This window comes from Jaculus jaculus, chromosome 11 (genome assembly GCF_020740685.1).
Source record: "Jaculus jaculus isolate mJacJac1 chromosome 11, mJacJac1.mat.Y.cur, whole genome shotgun sequence".
Classification (NCBI taxonomy): domain Eukaryota; kingdom Metazoa; phylum Chordata; class Mammalia; order Rodentia; family Dipodidae; genus Jaculus; species Jaculus jaculus.
In genome coordinates, this window is record NC_059112.1 from 55,517,130 (window position 1) to 55,535,478 (window position 18,349).

The 18,349-nt window shown below is 48.2% G+C and overlaps 1 protein-coding gene across 2 annotated transcripts in view; it reads right to left on the reverse strand.

The window, feature by feature from the left end:
* Positions 1-367: 367 nt before the first annotated feature.
* The window catches only part of Cplx1 (complexin 1), a 54,843-nt gene continuing 36,861 nt past the window's right edge, over positions 368-18,349 (reverse strand). For both annotated transcript variants that reach the window (XM_045130100.1, XM_004656056.2), the window contains exons 3-4: positions 6,990-7,165; positions 368-2,187 (exon numbers count right to left, since the gene is read on the reverse strand). In XM_045130100.1, the coding sequence (XP_044986035.1) occupies positions 1,990-2,187; positions 6,990-7,165 (374 nt within the window). In that variant the 3' untranslated portion in view covers positions 368-1,989. The remainder of the gene's footprint in view (positions 2,188-6,989; positions 7,166-18,349) is intronic.

Genomic DNA, 18,349 nt, shown 5'->3' on the forward strand with positions numbered 1-18,349 from the left:
AGACCCAGTGTTGCAGACACTAGGAACAGCCTTTCAGTTCAGGCAAGAGAGCAGGGCTAGGAAATTCCTGACAGGCCCAGATCTGGGAAGCAGTGTGGTCAGCCCCCCAGGGCCTGGGAGAGCTGTGAGGAGTGTGAGCATCTTGGAGGCTCACCATGGGCGCTGGGGCCCACAGGGACAGCTTTTGCCTTCACAGAATGAGTTGGGATGGTAAATCTGACTTGGGGTCTGAAGGGGACACCTTGTGTTTGCCTCACCACGAGGGGATATGCCTCCCACCTGGCAGGCACTGTCCGCTGCAAGAGGTCAGAGGGCGGGGAGAGTAGAGCCAGTCAGAGTGGGAGTCCTGGAAGGAATGGCCACACGGTGTGAAATCACTGTTTATTGGCTGTGATTCCCTCCGGAGAGAACACACGTGAGACCTCCGACATGCAGGAGGAGGCGCAGGCACAGGACAGACGGACAGGTAACACGCGCTATGCTAAGCTCGGCGGCCCGGCGCCCCATGCGAGGAACGAGATGCAGGGTAACTAGCGAATGCCCAGTCTGCTCGCAGCCGGCTTTTCAACGCGTGAAAACCGGTGGGGGCGCAAAGGGCCGCGCGTGCGCCGGGCATGCTTCATGTCTTTGGGCAGAGGGCAGTCTAGTAAGTATTGCAGTCTAATTGTTATGGCTTCTCTAAAGAGCTATGTAAGGTCATGAAGGTCAATGCCAAGCCACGCCCCTGGCCCCACGCAACTCTTGAACGCTGAATGCAGTTTTGATGTGGACAGAAAGGGCCGGGGAAAACCAGGCTACGATGGCCTTTCTGTCAAGAGAAAACTCATCAAATACAGACCTCATTTACCTGAGATTCAACATATTATGATGTAAATTAAACAAGAATGAACAAAGGGTCACTGGCCGGGCAGAGGGAGAGGGGAGCTGGGTCGCAGGCCTGGCTGGGCTTCCTGCAGAGCAGAACAGAACACCACAGCCCCAACCCAGGGGCTTGCACCTGCTGGCTACCCTCAGCCCTTCAGAGGAGGGATGGGCTGGGAGGGTGAGGACACCCAACCCCAAGGTCCTCTGTCTGCTCTGCATGTGGGTCCCCAAAGCCTTGGATTTCTTGATTAGAAAGATTTGAAGATGGATGTTCAGTAGGAAAGGCAGGAGCTCCCCAGGGACCAACTGTGCCCTCTGTGGAGAGGGCAGGAGACTACCAGGAAGAGTTGGGACTCAGGAGAGCTCGCATCACAGGGAGTGCCAAAGGACTCGAGGTGTGTCTGAGAACGCCCCTAAACCTATTGCTTTGTTTCCCCTGGTTGAGTTGGGAGCGGCATTCCCAAGAGGCCAAACCTTTCGGAACAACAGCGAAGAAGGAAGAGGGGGAGCAACAAAGAGACAGCTGGACAAAGAATGGAAGGGCTGCCAGCGGACACTAGACAAGACGACAGAGCGTGGTCCAGCAGGTACAATGGGTCCAGAAACTGGGGCATTGGGCTCTGGGAGCGGCTGGGGCCCCCGGGCACCCATTGCCCACTCCCTAGGCCCCACCCCACTATGGCTGTGCTCCTGAGTTTGGGCCCCAACAGGCACCCACCCATGAAGGGACGATGCTTCATGGTCAGGACTGGCCCTCTGGGGCCTGACCTCGTTGGGCTAGGTGTGTGGGGGGGGGTGAATGCGAGATCAGTAAGGTGGAGGAGGGTCCGACCACCCACAGGCAAGAGTGGAGAGTATGAGACTCTGGCCTTCAGCAGGACCCCGGAGACCTGAGGGTCAATCCTTTGTCAGGTGGTGTCAGTAATGGCAGTGCGGGGAGGGGCGGCCGAAGGCTCCCGAGGCGCTAGGGGGCATGGGCAGGACAGATCTAGGACTATGGCTTATTGTGGCGTGGGGGGCTGCATCTGCTCCCAACATCCCTTGGTGGGGGGGCCTCCGCGGGGGTGGGGGTGGGGGGTGGGAATCTGTACAGAGGGCGGGGCTCCCATCGCTGACTGGGTAGCATTACTTCTTGAACATGTCCTGCAGTGGCCCAGGCAGGTACTTGATGACGGTGTCCAGGATGCTCTCATCCTCCTCCTCTGGTTCGTCTCCGCAGCCTGGAGGGATGGCCTTTTTGGGTCGAGTCAGGCTACCCTCCGCGTTGGCCTCCATGGCTGCCTGGGCCTCAGCTTCACGCTCCTCCTTCTTCTTAATGCCGTACTGTGGAGGAGAAGGTGGTCAATCCCAGGCCTCCCACATCCTGCATGCCCCATCCCCAGCCTGGGTGACACCCACACCATACCCAGGGAGTCTGGGCCCTCCCTGCACTGGAGGAATCACCCAAGGACCCTGAAAAGTGGTGCCCATGCTGAGAAAGACCCAAGCAGAGCCCCCAGCACATCCTGTGCACCAGAGCACCAGAAGTGCTCTCACTAAGATATGGGGGACCCACACTGAGAGCGGGGCAATTAAGAGGTGCCTGAAGCCGGGCGTGGTGATGCTCACCTTTAATCCCAGCACTTGGGAGGCAGAGGTAGGAGGATTGCTGTAAATTCGAGGCTACCCTGAGATTACAGAGTGAATTCCAGGTTAGCCTGGGCTAGAGCAAGACCCTACCTCAAAAAAAAAAAAAAAAAAAGGAGAGAGAGATGCCTGAGATCACAGAGACATGTGGAGGCTGCACATTGGGACTCCCTAGTGGAGGTAATGCTAGGACATCCCCCCACACACACACACACACACTAAATCTGGCTCCTTCTCCTGCCCCTCCTGCTACAGACTTCTCTTCCCTGGAAGCCTGAAGGTCTTGCTTCCCCTGTTTGAAAGGCAACATGGCCATTCCTGGAGTATCTATCATTCCATCAGCCCTTCCTCAGAGAAGGGGTGCACTCTGCTTCCTCACCCACCAAGGGCATCTTTCTCCTGGTGCTATGGGTGGCTTTGGATGTAGAAGAGGCAAAGGCTACATTTAGCCAAGATACAGAGGACACTAGTCACCCTTGAGAAGAGGCAGCAGGGGCTTGTTTTGGCTTCCTCGGTCACTCCTTAACAGAGTTAAGAGTGCAGGTCCTCATGACCAGCAAGAGAAAGTCACATCCACTGGCACCTGGCAGCACAGGACAGATGATGAGTTAGCCAGAATGAGAAGCAAACAGAACAAGGCCCTCTCTGTGACCAACCTTGTGCTGGCCACTGCAGGTCACTTCCTGAGGCAGCCTCACCCACACAGGCAGAGCCCCTGCTGTGGAGAGGAGGAACATGTGTCTCAGTGTCCTGTGGGGTAGTGTGTGGGCTGGGAGAGATGTCTCCAGAAACTAGGTCAGGCTCTCAGAGCAGCCAGCAGCCCAGGCTGGACGGGCGGCTCCAAGCAGAAGCGGAGCAGCAGGCATGGGCCAGGTGAGGTCTGCAGGCCACCCAGGAAAGTGAGCTTCCCAAGGCTACCCTAGGAAAATGTGAGCGTGCAGGAAACCTGTACAACAGCAAGCTCCACCACTGCCCTGTGGTCATTAAGCTTGGCCTGAAGTGCCACTCTTTCCACTAATGCTGTGGCCACTCTGAGCTTCACCTGAGGGAGGGTCATGGTTACTCTGCTGGGGGATGTTATCCAGTCTCCATTTCAGAGTCAGACTCATGTGGTGTGGCCAGTTGTGAGCTTCTGGGCTCCAGATATAAATGCCAGCCCAATCCAGGCCAATCCAATCATATCAGGTGACTACTGCCAGGAGCAATGGCCCAAAGACAAAACTAGCACTAGCCAGCAAGGACTGCTACAAATTGAATCCTGTGTAGCTTCCACTTGGCCAGGACAAGACTGGGAGTGGGGTGGGGTGGGAGGGTAACAGAAGCCCTGAGAACATTGGTGAAAAAAGTCCATAGTGGCTAAGAGCAAATAACTCTGGCTGGCTTCCACTTGTACACCTGCTGACATCACACAGGCTAAGGGAGCCCTAGTGAGCGCAGGTGGTGGGGGGACTGGGGCAAGCCAGCTCCACTTGAGACACTTGAGAGCCTTGTCTGTCTCCTCACCAGAAGACCACTGTGGGTGGCTGAAAGCACATGCAAATCATGTGGTGTATATGCAAATCCGGAGGTGTGTATGCAAAGCTGGCTCTCTGCAAAGCAGGTGATGAGAATGCAAATTGACAGTGGGTATGCAAATTAAGTATTTGCTTCTATGACATCTTTTTTTTTTTTTTTTTCAGATAGGGTCTCACTCTAGCACAGGCTGACCTGGAACTCACTCTGTAGTCCCAAGCTGGCCTCAAATTCATGGTGATTCTTCTCCTTCTGCCTCCTGAGTTCTGGATTAGGCGTGCACCACCATGCTGGGTTTATGTGGCTTCTTTTTTTCCCAAGTTAGGGTCTCACTTTAGCTCAGGCTAACCTGGAATTCATTATGTGGTCTCAGGGTTGAACTCAAGGCAATCCACCTACCTCTGTCAGTGCTGAGATTAAAGGCATGTACCACCACGCCCAGTTTGTGGCTACTTGATGGCAATGAGATGCTCCTCTGGGAACCACCCTAGAAACCCACAGTCCCAAGTAGCCATGCCTACTTCTTCCTTGGATGAGGTTCTCTGGGGCCTCAAGTCATGAAGATGTGGGAACTAGACCCAAACCCTCATTTCTTCATCCAACTCCTCAGCAAAGAGAAATCTTGGACCACTATTCAGTAGCCTTCCTTCTCTGACCAGTGCCCAAGACAGTGGGGTGCCCATGGTCCAGGGTGACTGGGGAGCCAATGCCAGGGAGAAGGAGTAGTCAGCGAAGACTATCTGAGAAGTCACTCTTGACAGGCAGGCTGTGTGCCTGTGGAGAACAGGAAAGGTGGGGTACTAGTAGCAAAGGCCCAAGGGTGAGGCTACAGGGGCCAGCAGCTATGCAGCAGCAGTGGGAGCTGGAAGTCTCACCTCCTGTGTTCCTCACTGGCCAGACCAGGTCGGCTGGGGGCCAGGACATCTTCATGGGTGGGATGGTGTCTGGGAGCCTAGGGATGCACGGAGGGACTGGGCCAAGCACAAGACACCCCTGGGCCCTGCACCCAGCCCAACTTTGGACATGAGGGAGGCCCGGCTTCCCAGAGCTGCTGCATACCTGGACACTCAGTCCTCCCTACTTCTCCAGTCACTCTTCCCTTCTGAGCTATTGTCCTGTAGCCCCATCTGGGGACCTTTATGACTGTTTTCTTGCTTCTCTGTCCCTTCATTTCTTTATTTCTATCCCTCCATCTGACTGTCTCTCTTCCAGAACTGCTGCTTGACTGCCTCCCTCTTCCTCATTTCCATCCCCCTTTCCTGATACACTACAGCCAAAATGAAGTATGTCACCTCATCATTCACATGGCCAGTGGCATATCCTGCTGACTGCAAAGGGACTGTAAAAAGAGTATGAGGCTCACTGGCTGTGGCAAGTTGGGTCATGGCAAAATCAACTGGTACTTTCTGCAGGACCCAGGAAACTGTTGAGTGATGGTACCCCAAGATGGGGTGTCAGGGTGAACAAGCCAGTCCCTATCAACAGCTCTCTGCATCCTGGCCACATGTACGCTAAGGTTAGTTTAGGGCATGTGGGAGAGGAGGCAGCCACCCAGTTGGCCCTCTGTGTGCTCAGGGAACAGAATGTGCCCAGCTACCTGCCAAACATCTCTCTCTGTCTAGCTCAAGAGGTCCATGGAAATCCTTACCCCTAACACATTGACACAGAAACTGTTGTCAGCCCCCAGACTTAAGAACAGAGCTCAGGGGCTGGAGAGATAGCTTAGTGGTTAAGGCGCTTGCCTATGAAGCCTAAGGATCCATGTTCAACTCCCTAGAGACCACGTAAGCCAGACACACAAGGTTGAGCAGGCACACAAGGTGGCACACGCATCTGGAGTTTTATTGCAGTGGCTGGAGGCCCTGGCGTGCCAATTCTCTCTCTCTCTCTCTCTCTCTCTCTCTCTCTCTCTCATAAAAAAGAATATGCATGGTGATGCACAGCTTTAATCCCAGCACTCAGGAGGCAGAGGCAGGAGGATCGCTGTGAGTTTGAGACCACCTGAGACTACATAGTGAACTCCAGGTCAGCCTGGGCTAGAGCGAGACCCTACCTCCAAAAAAAAGAAAGAACAGAGCTCAGGGCCTGGGTCTTCTATGTATACACACTTCTGCCACAACCTCATGTCTCATCGAGTCCAGAACTGGAGTATTATGACACCTGGGCCTGCTGAAGCATCTCTGGGAGGGACCCAGGTGAGGTGCTTTGGTGGCTCCAAGCCTCTCCTCTGTGTGGGCAGCAGTTGTCATCACTATGCATCTGGCCTATGAGCAGAGCTTATGGTCTACTACCATGATTCCACCCTCACCTCCATCCAGAGACCCAGGACAGAGACCTGGACTCCACTGTTGTGACCTCCCACCTGGCTACCTGCAGCCTCTTCAGATGCTCATTAATAAAGCTGATAACCACCCCTCAGCTACCCCTTCTCCAGAACGCTGTGGAACCTGTTCCATACCACTGGGTACAGCAGGGATGAGGGTAAGTGGGAACAGGCCATCTTCTGGAATGGCTGCTATGGCCATTAGTGCTGGGGACAAAAGCCTCAACTCAAGATCCCACCTGAAACCTCACTTTTTTTCACAAGCTATGGGCATGGTGCTCTGGCTGACCCACCCCAGGAGGTCACCTGCCCACCCAATCCCCTTGGGTGAGTCCAGAAGGCGCAAGAATTTCCTGGGGCTCACCTGACCTTAAGGCCTAGGCTACCTCAGGAGGAATCCCTGGCTACCCTGTCTGGCTAAGACCACCTGCCCTATCATCCTCCATCCCTCTCGCGGAGTCTTTCCCCTGGGCAAGGAGCCAAGACTAACCCAAAAAGGACGACCGGTCGCAATGTTAGGGTCAGGATAAGTCAGCCCTGTGAGTGAACCCTATCGCAATGTGAACATCTGTGGTTCCACAGAAGTCTCCTTGTCAGGGAGGAGCTGCTAGCCTTTCAAGGAAGGAGGCCCACAGCTCTCCTCTCATACCTTTCAGTTGCCCACCTTGTCACGGATGCCCTGCCGCATGACCTCACGCTCTGCTTCCATCTTGGCATACTTGGCCTTACGCTCCTCCTCTGCCTGCCGCAGTGCCTCCTGTCGTTCCTCCTCCTTCTTGGCAGCATCAGGGTCCTTCTCCTCATCACCCCCAAGCATCTTCCCCATGTCCTTGGTGGCCCCTGGGGACAAAAGCAGAGGTCAGACAGCTGCATCCAGCACTCTCAGTCCCCCTCCCCCCCCCCCCCGTTATCCATGGGATCCAGTGTTGTCCGTCCTTCAAAGGAAATGGGTGGACATGCTGGTTTCTGAGAGGTGTGACTGTGTGTGGTTGTGTGTACTGTGATTACTTGTGTGTGGTTGTGTGTGTCCACATGAATGTACAGCTGGATTGTGGTTGCATGTTTGTTTATGTATCTGTGTGTCTCTAGATCTCTGTATGGTCATGTGATGGTGCCTGTGTGTAGTGATTTATCTGCTATCTGTATACTCCTAAGAGGCACATGTATTTCCTCCCTGGGTCCCCTGGAGGGTGAAGTTCCAGAAGGTGGTGGAAGAATGAACCAGAAATGCAGATACAGAAGTGAAGAGCAGGCAGGGGATATATCTGGTTAGCAAGGTCACCAGCTCTTGTGCCAGGACCAAAGCAGGTGCCAGGTGGGTGGCACTTGTGGCCTGGGCTCCAGATGCTGCCTGTCTCCACCAGCACCAAGACTCTAATTTTCCCTGTGCTACCCACTACTTTTCTCATGAGCTCCTGAGTCACAGGCCCTACAGACACCTCCCCAAATGCCCTTGTAGCTTGGCCCACAGGACAGACACTGTAATTACAGCCTGGAGCACAGCCCCATGGGCAAACCCCAGCCCACTACACCCAGACACCAAAGTCACCCAGGACCCGGCAGGCCCCATTGGATCTCAGCATGGGGTCTTCTGGGCCACATTTCACTAGAGCCCTTGCTCACTCTGCACTATGGAAGGCAGAAGCAAAGCCACCCACACCCACACCCTCTTCTCTGCATAGTGCCCTGTGATAAGCTGTGGGAGGCTGGTTGACCAAAAGACCGGAGCCACTCCAAAGAGTGACAGTAGTGTTGGGCACTAATTGCTGACACCTGCTTTCCAGATGCCTGCGGGGCCCTGAGTCCTCCTGATAGGCTAGGGACATTTTGGCTACTTAACACTCTACCACAGTGGATAGGATGTAAAGAGACCAAAGCCATATTCTTGTCATTGCCACAAAGGAGACAAGCAGCCAAACTGGACTAAGAACTTGCCAACAGAACAAATCTCAACCAACAAAGAATTAGCCTGGAACCTGGTGTGGTGATGTACACCTTTAATCCCAGCAGTCGAGAGGCTGAGATAGGAAGATGGTCATACCTTCAAGACCAGCCTGGGCTAGAGAGACCCTGCCTCAAAAAAAAGGATGCTCATGGTCAGTTTTTCAGCCTTATCTAGAAACTTTTGCAAAGGTTTCCAGTCAAGGACTTGAGGGAAACTGAGTCATAAAATAGCATCTTCTAACATGTTTCCAGATAATTCACTGGAATCTCTCAGCTGTCTTTGGCAGGGGTTGGGGAGCCAAGGACAAACCTTATAATCTTGACTGCTTTTGTGCAAGTATGCCTCACCAGAATATTTTCACTAAAGTGAGAGAGAGAGACATAACTTTTTTCCTTCCTGAAATATGCTGGCATCTTAAAGCAGAGAGGGATAAACCTGGCCCCAATGTCTCTCCTCTCCAGCGAAAGGTGTGCAGTGCCTTGGATGAGGCAAGAGGAGCGATGTGACTTGTGGCTGCATGCCTAACACTCCTCTGACCCATCATGGAGACTTTGGTCCTGCAATGGAAACACCACTTACTGAGTGCCAATTATGAACTGAATATGCACTATCTTGGTGTCTGCTGCCTTTCCTGGCTCCTCTTAACAGGCCAGGACCTCTTGTCTAGTCTGCCTTGGGCTCTAGGAAGATCCACTTGGCTGAGGGAAGATCCACCTTTGACATGAGGCAACTGAGCCTGTGGACTGTAGCAGGACAGTTCTGGGAAACCGTGTGACTCCAAGGCTAGAGACAGAGAAGGCAGAGATTCTCTTACCTTTGCCTCCCAAGTGCTGGGATTAAAGGTGTGTGCCATCACATCTGGCTTCCTCTATTTCTCTTTGTCTATGATTCATTTCTTTTTACTTCTCTAGCTCACTGTCTCCCTTTCTTTCTATCTTTCTCTTGTTCTCTGTCCCTCTTTGCTTCTTCCTTCTTTTTCCTCTTTCCTTTTTTCCTGTCTTCCTTTCTGTCTCTTTGCTTTCTTTTTCTTTCTCTTCTCCTCTCTCCATATCTTTTTCTCCCCACCTTGACTACAGGCTCCAGTAACAACAGTTACATTTCTTACCTTTCTCCCTCTAGACAAAAAGCTCCATGCAAGCAGCCTCAAAGATACATGGCACAATAGGGGTGCTAGATTTGGCCCACTCAGTTTGCCAGTTTGGCTCTAGATGTTCACAGATATAATTAACTAGCTTGATAGGCATCTCTTAAAAGGGAAGTAAGAATTGGAATTTAAGAATTCTGGAGGTAGAGATCACTGGGGCAAATTATGTAAGCTTTCTGTGTTTTGCTCATCCATGGAGGTATAAAGGGGAATGCATAAAACACTTAATGTACTCACTATAGTGCCTGGTCCATGAAGAAAATGCAGCTGATATCAGCACCAGTCTCTTATAGAAACAGGAATGAATATAGGTCCATACTTACCTAAGGGGACAGTAACAGTGGTAGAGACAGCTGTGTCTGTGTGTGACAACCCCTTGTGCCTCTGTCACTTGAACTGCAAAATGAGGGGATTGGACAAAAACTCATGGGATCTTCCAGTTCTACTTGCTCTCATTCTGCTAAGTGTCACCCTAAAGCTTTAAGAGCTAATTGCTCTCCATGTACCTTCCTTAAAGTCTGGAAATGAGTTCATACCCTGGAGTAGGAAATGCAGAAAACAGGCACAGCTTCACTTGAGTGTGTGTTTGTACATACATACACACATTATAATTTCACAGATATCCAGGATAGGAACCAGGTCCCTGGTAATTAGTTTGGTGAATAACTGTCTTTAAGTCACTCCAGCCCTTGTCTCAGGGACTTTTAGGCTACACATTCTCTTAACAAATCAAATCTGTGCAAATATGCTTATATTATTTTGACAAAATGATTAAAGTAATGAGATTTTTTTAAAAAGCTCCATGCAGACAGAGAGACTCACAGCTCATGGCTCTGGCCCCAGCACTAGGGCAGTGACCAGTGTGCAGCAGGTGCTTGACAAATATTTGGTGAGTTATGAGTCTCTAAGGCCTTGGCTTAAGCAAAGGCTTTTCTCATTGTTGTTGTTATTGTTGTTGCTATTTGTTTTTTAAGTTTATTTATTTATTTGCAAGCAGAGGGAGACAGAATGGGCATGCCAGGGCCTCCTGCCAAATACATTGACCACTTTATACATCTAACTTTATGTGGTTCCTGGGTATGGAACCCAGACTGCCAGGCTTTGTCAGCAAGTGCCTTTAATCACTAAGCTATCTCTCCAGACCCTGTAAAGAACTCTTAAAGTCAATAATAAGAACATAACCTGTTGTGAAGCTGTTTTCTCCAGATTGGAATATTCCCTCTTGGAAAGAGTCCTCACAAGGACTCAGGAAGCTCACAAAACTTACAAGACTCATGGGGCTCCTCCCTGAGTCGTATAAGTGGTAAACAAGTGCTGGGGTGTGAGGAAGACTCTTCAGAGGAACTGCCTGCCAGTTGTGCATGGACTCCAGTGCTGGGGCTTTCATGAATCTTCTGTTATACTAGTATGGGCTTTTCAGTTATGCAGTGGCTTGAGTCACCATACTTCTTTAAATTATCTCCCATCCATGCTCCTTCATTTGTTCACTGAATGGACCTGAGTCATTTCTTTGGTCTGTCATTGCCCTCTGTATCTGAGATAAATAGAAATAGTTTCTCCTGCTAGGCGTGGTGGTGCACATCTTTAATCCCAGCACTTGGGAGACAGAAGTAGGAGGTTCACTGCAAGTTCAAGGCCAGCCTGGGACTAAAAAGTGAGTGCCAGGTCAGCCTGGGCTAGAGTAAAACCTTACCTCAAAAAGATTAATAAAGCTGGGCATGGTGGCACATGCCTTTAATCCCAGCTCTCAGGAGGCAGAGGTAAGAGGATCACTGCGAGTTCGAGGCCAACCTGAGACTACATAGTTAATTCCAGGTCAGGCTGGGCCAGGGTGAGACCCTACCTTAAACCCCCCCCCAAAAAAAAGAGTGAATGAATGAATCTCAGACTGGAGAGATTTCTCAGTGGTTAAGGTGCTTGCCTGAAAAGTGAGGAGCCTGGTTCAATACCCCTGTACCCACATAAAGCTAGATGCACAATGTGGTACATGCGCCTGGAGTACATTTGCAGTGGCTAAAAGCTCTGGTACACCTATTCTTTCTCTCTATATATATCCACATCTTTCTCTCATACATAAATAATTTTTTTAAAAGAGAAATAATCTCCCCTATACTGGTCACCTGACAGGAAAAGTCATGTGATACTCTTAGGGACTGGCAGGATTAAATATGGGCCTGGGAGACACAGTTGCATGTCATTGGGGTGTGAAATATCCCTAGGGAGAATGTCAGGGTGGCTCTCGCTCTCTTCCTTTGTGTGGTATGGGGTAGTACACACTTCCATCAAGTGAGTAAGGGGAAGGCCTCCCAAATAGCTGATGGATTAAAGACTATATGATAGAATCATATACTGGTAATTGTGTGGCTCTTGCTATGGGTAATAAGACATGCATCTAAAGCTAAGCTGTCTGCCTGGAAAGAACTTGCCTATTTAAGGGAAGAATTACAAGAAAAAGACATGCAGATGCTATCCTCCGCATGAGCCTCCGAGTTGGCAGGAAACATGGAAAAAACGAGAGAATGAAATGGAGGTGTTGGCTTGCTGTGTTTTACAGCTGGCAGGACATAAGGGAAAGAGAGCACAAATTAGATCTGTGCTAAAATGCCTTTGTTGGGATCCAAAAACTTGGAACCCAAGGGAAGAACTGGACAGTGAGCAGAGAGAAGCTAGAGAAGAAACCCTTCAGGTCCAGCCTTTAATACACAGGCAGAGGAAATCCATGAGTCAACATGTGTTGGGCCTTGAGAGGCCCGGACGCGAGGTCTAGTGGACCTTCCTGAGTGTAGCTAAAGTTCACCGACCTGTCTCTGGCTAGCTATGACTCAGCAGGGCTCCACATTGCCTCTGGCCTGTTACTTCTGCAAAAGTTAGACTTCCCACACGCACTTAGAACCAATCATTTCAAAAGTAGCGATATGCTATTGCCCCTTACACCTCATCCTTTCTCAATGCTATATAAGCACCTGCCTGTTACAATAAAGTGAGATCCTGCTTCGACAAGTCTCCCGCCTCAGTGTGTTTCTCTTCAGTGACTAGGAGGGGTCTGGGTCGTGGACACTCACCATCCCGCTCAGCCCCAAGGAGAGACCAGCAGGACCCGCTCTCCCACAGCCCTACCTGCCAGAGGGCCCGGCAAACATGCAGACTGGGGGCCTTGGTCATGGCCTCGAGCAGGAAACTATGAATCAAGGAATATCTGACCTGCTTTGATTGAAACAAGAAATGAAGCTGATCACACCTGTAATCTGGGCACTCGGAAGGCCAAGACAGGAAGATTCCCATGAGTTTGAGGTTAACCTGGGCCACAATGTGAATCTAAAAAATAATAAATAAGATGGACATAGTGGCACATGCCTTTAATCCCAGCACTCAGGAGGCAGAGGTAGGAGGATTGTTGTGAGTTCAAGGCCCCCCTCAGATTACATAGTGAATTCCAGGTCAGCCTGGGCTAGAGCAAGACCCTACCTCAAAACACAAAAAAAAAAAAAAAATTAATTAATTAAATAATAAATACTCAGGACCTTGTGCAACTATAATGAAACTCATTGGGTCCACAGGACAAAAGAAAAGACATGTAAGTAGAAGGGGGACTGGTTGGTAAGAAGTTAGGGAGCAGGAGAGGCTAATGGTTAATGTGATAAATTTTAAAAAATACATTGTGAGCTAGAGCGATGGCTCAGCCGTTAAGGTGCTTGCCTGAAAAGCCTAATGACCCAGGTTTGATTTCCCAGTACCCATGTAAGGCCTATTGTACAAAGAAGCACATAATCTGAACTTCATTTCAGTGACTGAAGGCTTTGGTGCCTCTCTGTCTCTCTTCTCTCTGCTTGCAAATAAATAAATTTAAAAAAATTTTTAATTGTGAAGCTGGGCATGGTGGCACATGCCTTTAATCCCAGCATTTGGGAGGCAGAGGTAGGAGGATCACCATGAGTTCAAAGCCACCCGGAGACTACAAAGTGAATTCCAGATCAGTCTGGGCTAGAGCAAGATCCTACCTCCAAAATCAAAACAAACAAAAATTGTGAAGCCCGGTGTAGTAGCACTCATTTTTTACCTCCATATTTGCACTCAGGAGGCTGAGATAACAGGATTCCCATGAGTTCAAGGCCTGTCTAAGCTACAGAGTAATTCCAGGTCATCTGGGGCTAGAATGAGACCTTCAAAAAAATGTGTGCATGTATGAAAATATAATGAAACTTTTGTTTGGTTTAACTAATATATGCTAATAAAATACATACTTTAAACATAAATACATAAAATTATATTAAAAATAAAAGATGAGGGATGGCTTAGTGTTTAAATGCTTGCCTATGAAGCCTAAGGAGCCGAGTTAGAGTCTCAATTCCCCAGGACCCACATTAGCCAGATGCACAAGGGGGCACATGCATCTGGAGTTCGTTTGCAGTGGCTGGAGGCCCTGGCACACCCATTCTCTCTCTCTCTCTCCCTCTCTTTCTGCCTCTTTCCCTCTCTCTGTCACTCTCAGATAAATAAATAAAAATGAACAAAAAATAAGAATAAAAATAAGAGCTGGGTGTGGTGGTGCACACCTTTAATCCTAGCACTTGGGAGGCAGAAGTAAGATCTCCAAGAGTTCGAGGTCACCCTGAGACTACATAATGAGTTCCAGGAAAGCCTGAGCTAGAGTGAGACCCTACTTCAAAAAACCAAAATAAATAAATAAGCTGAGTAATATAAACTGCTTAGCCTTTCCATAACCTGAAGCGATGTGAGCAAAATCAGTCCCTGATAGACTGGCTCATATAAACCATTAGGGAAACCTGGTTATCACTGCATGAGACACCCATTAATATTAAGGATTGTGATATGATAGAGTGCTAGACATTGCTAAGAAAAGTGAGCATGAGAGAGGCAGTTTGATATGCAGCTCACTGCGAACTGTGTTCATGGGAGAGGTAAGAAAGAAGTTAATTTAGGAGATACTTCAGGACTGGTATGGGATCTTAGTGGTTTTGCTGAGCTCCATGGTAGGGCATGTTCTTTTACAAGGTAGGAGAGGCAGATCTGAGTGATTTAAACTGGCATGTAACTCAGGTTTATAAGATGCTAAAAAACAAACAAACAAAAAAAAAAATCAAGCTGGGCATGGTGGTGCACGCCTTTAATCCCAGAACTTGGGAGCAGAGGTAGAAGGATCGCCTGGAGTTCAAGGCCACCCTGAGACTACATAGTTAATTCCAGGTCAGCCTGGGCCAGAGTGAGACCCTGCCTTGAAAAGCCGGAAAAAAAAAAAAAAAAAAAAAAAAAAAAGGAAGACAAAGAGATCTATCTGGGTCACTTAAAAGCAAATGTAGGGAAAGTTGTATCAAACTGGAATTTCCTGAACAAAACTTGGCAGGAAGCCAAATTCAGTGCTTGTGAACCTCTGGAAGGTTAAAAAATATATATTTTATTTATTTGATAAAGAGACAGAATGAGAGTGAGTATGGACATGCCAGGACCTCTTGCTACTGCAAAGGCATGCACCATTTAGTGCATCTGGCTTTACGTGAGTATGGGGGAATCAAACCTGGGTCAAAGGCTTTACAGACAAGTGCCTTAACTGCTGAGCAATCTCTCCAGCCCCTCTTTCTTTCTTTTGGCGGGGTGGGGTGGGGTGGGGTAGGATCCAACAGACTGGCCTTTTTCATGAGAGAGAGCATATTGGCACTGTAGGATCTCCAGCTACTGTACTTGAACTTCAGACATGTGTGCCACCTTGTGCACATGTGCGACCTTGTGCGTCTAGTTTATGTGGGATCTGGGGAGTTAAATATGGGTCCTTAGGCTTTGCAGGCAAGCACCTTAACCACTAAGCAATCTCACCAGCCTTCTCTTTCTTTCAGAGAGAGCAAGTATAAGCACAGCAGGGTCTCTTGCTGCTGCAAATGAACTCCACACTCACGTGCCACTTTGTGCATCTGGCTTCAAATGGGTACTGGGGAGCTGAACCTGAGTCATCAGACTTTGCAAGCAAACATCTTTTTTAAATTTATTTTTGTTTATTTTTATTTATTTGAGAGTGACAGATAGACAGAGAGAGAAAGAGGCAGATAGATAGAAAATGGGCATGCCAGGGCCTCCAGCCACTTCCTACGAACTCCAGATGCATATGCCACCTTGTGTATCTGGCTTACGTTGGTCCTGGGTAATCGAGTTTCGAAACAGGGTCCTTAGGCTTCATAGGCAAGTGGCAAACAAGTATCTTTAACAGCTGACCCATCTCCTATCTCCTCAGCCCAATATTACTTTTTATTTATTTATTTATTTTAGGCAGGGCCTTACTCTAGCCGTAGCTGACCTGGAATTCATTATATAGTCTCAGGTGGCCTTGAACTCTGTGATCCTCTTACCTCTGCCTCTTGAGTGCTGGGATTAAAGGTGTGTGCCATCACCCCTGGCCCACCATTGTTTTTATTTTACTTTATTTATGTATCTTGTTTTTTTTTTTAATTTTTATTAACATTTTCCATGATTATAAAATATATCCCATGGTAATTCCCTCCCTCCCCACCCCCACACTTTCCCATTTGAAATTCCATTCTCCATCATATTACCTCCCCATTACTATCTTGTTTTTAATTAATTTATTTTTAAAAATTTTTTTGTTCATTTTTATTTTTTTATTTGAGAGTAACAGAGACAGAAAGAAGCAGATATAGAGAGAGAGAGAATGGGTGCACTAGGGCCTCCAGCCACTGCAAATGAACTCCAGACGCGTGCGCCCCCTTGTGCATCTGGCTAACGTGGGTCCTGGGGAATTGAGCCTCGAACCAGGGTCCTTAGGCTTCACAGGCAAGTGCTTAACCACTAAGCCATCTCTCCAGCCCTTAATTTATTTATTTATTAGAGGCAGAGAGAGTAAGAGAGAGAGAATGGGCATGCCAGGACATCTCTTCAGCCCCTCATTTTTTTTTTTTTTTTTTTGAGGTAGGGTCTCACTCTAGCCCAGGCTGACCAGGAATTCACTATGTAGTCTCAGGCTAGCCTTGAACTCATAGCAATCCTCCTACCTCTGCCTCCCAAGTGCTGCAATTAAAGGCATGTGCCCCCATGCCCAGCAACATTGGTCTTTTTTAAATTTTACTTACTTATTTATTTGAGAGAGAGAGACAGAGGGAAAGAGGAAGAGAGAGAGAATGGGTGTACCAGGGCCTCTAGCCACTGTAAATGATCTCCAGACACATGCACCATTTTGTGCATCTGGCTTACATGGGTACTGGGGATCGAACCTGGGTCTTTAGACTTCACAGGCAAGCGCCTTAACCACTAAGCCATCTCTCCAGTCTAACATTGCTCTTTTAATAGAACATTTATAAGAGTAATGAAATTTTTGTGCTGTATTGGACCTTGTTAATTTTTTTAAGTATTCCCTTAGTTTCTGAATCCCAAGATCAATTGGCACTTGCTTGAAGCGATCCTGCCTACCCTCTAAAAAAAAGATTCAGAGCCAGGCATTGTGGCAAACGCCTTTAATCCCAGCACAGAGGTAGGAGGATCACCATGAGTTCAAGGCCACCCTGAGGCTACATAGTGAAATCCAGGTCAGCCTGAGCTAAAGTGAAACCTTACCTTGAAAAACCAATAAAAAAAAAAAAAAAGTTTCATTATATAATGCTAACATTTAAGTGTCTTACAGGTCTGAATAAACATCTGGAAGATCAATAATAATAGCAATTGAAGACTACTGAGCAACAATGTCCTGTATGTATAGATAAGTGGACTCGAAACCATAATGTTGCTGGGTGACAATCACAGTGCCAGAGGTGGGCCATCTCACTATGAGTTGTTGGATAGGAAGCCCCCTAAAGCTCCACACATAATACAAGCCATTGCTATTCATTCTGGTTACAGGCCAGAACAACATACTAAGCCCCTATTGTTGGAAACATCATACACTTTAATTGCAAGACATGGAGAAATCATAAAACTGAACTGAAAGCTCCCTCCCTACTGGCTGGTATTTATAGTGCTAAGGGTTCTATGCAGGCTACTGGTGGAGACTTGTTGCCAGTGGCCCTGTTTAGCTATGGCCTTTGCATATTACACTATCAGCATACTAGGCAAGATGTGTCCACTGGTGCAATAGTGGCATGACTGCTATGAATGCAATTATTTTCCAGTTGTATTTAAGAACTGTTCCACAAGAGGGAACTCATGCTTGGTACAGTAATTAGCAAAGAGAAAAACCTGACTGGATAAGTTATAGACCCTAACAATGGATGGATAGAAATACATACCCTGTCAACTTGCTTTCTTAATATTTGAATTTACACCAGTAGACACCTGCTGCTGTCCATCTTAGTCATGAACGAAACAACTTCTTCTTCTCCTTTTCTTTTCTTTTTTTTTTTTTTTTTTTTTTTGTTTTGAGGTAGGATCTCACTCCAGCCCAGGCTGACATGGAATTTACTATGTAGTCTCAGGCTGGTCTTGAACTCACAGTGATCCTCTTATCTTTGCCTCTTGAGTGCTGGGATTAAAGGTGTGGTGCTCAAGCTTCTTTTGATTTTATGGTGGAAAGTAGTTACTTTAGCAATTCAACTGGAAAAACTATTGAGAATAAGTGACTGCTTCTCAGGTATAGTGGCTCAATGCTCAACCACAAATTAAAAGAAAAAAATAAGCATACATCTCTATCACTCCATCACTCCATTAATGGAATAGCTGGAAAGAATATGAGCCAGAAAAAAGGGGTGCAGCTATTTCTCCTGGATTGAAATATTTCTTCCTGGAGGGAAACTCACAAAACTCATAAAGTTCAAGAAACTTATAAGACATGAGGCCCCTCTCTAAAGTTATATAAGGAATGAATAATTGCTGGAGGAGAGAAGACTCCTCTGTGAAACTGCCCACAAATCGTGAAGGGAGTTCTGATAAAGCAGCTTCTGTGAACCATTATCAATACTGGGGTAGGCTTCTCGGTGATGTA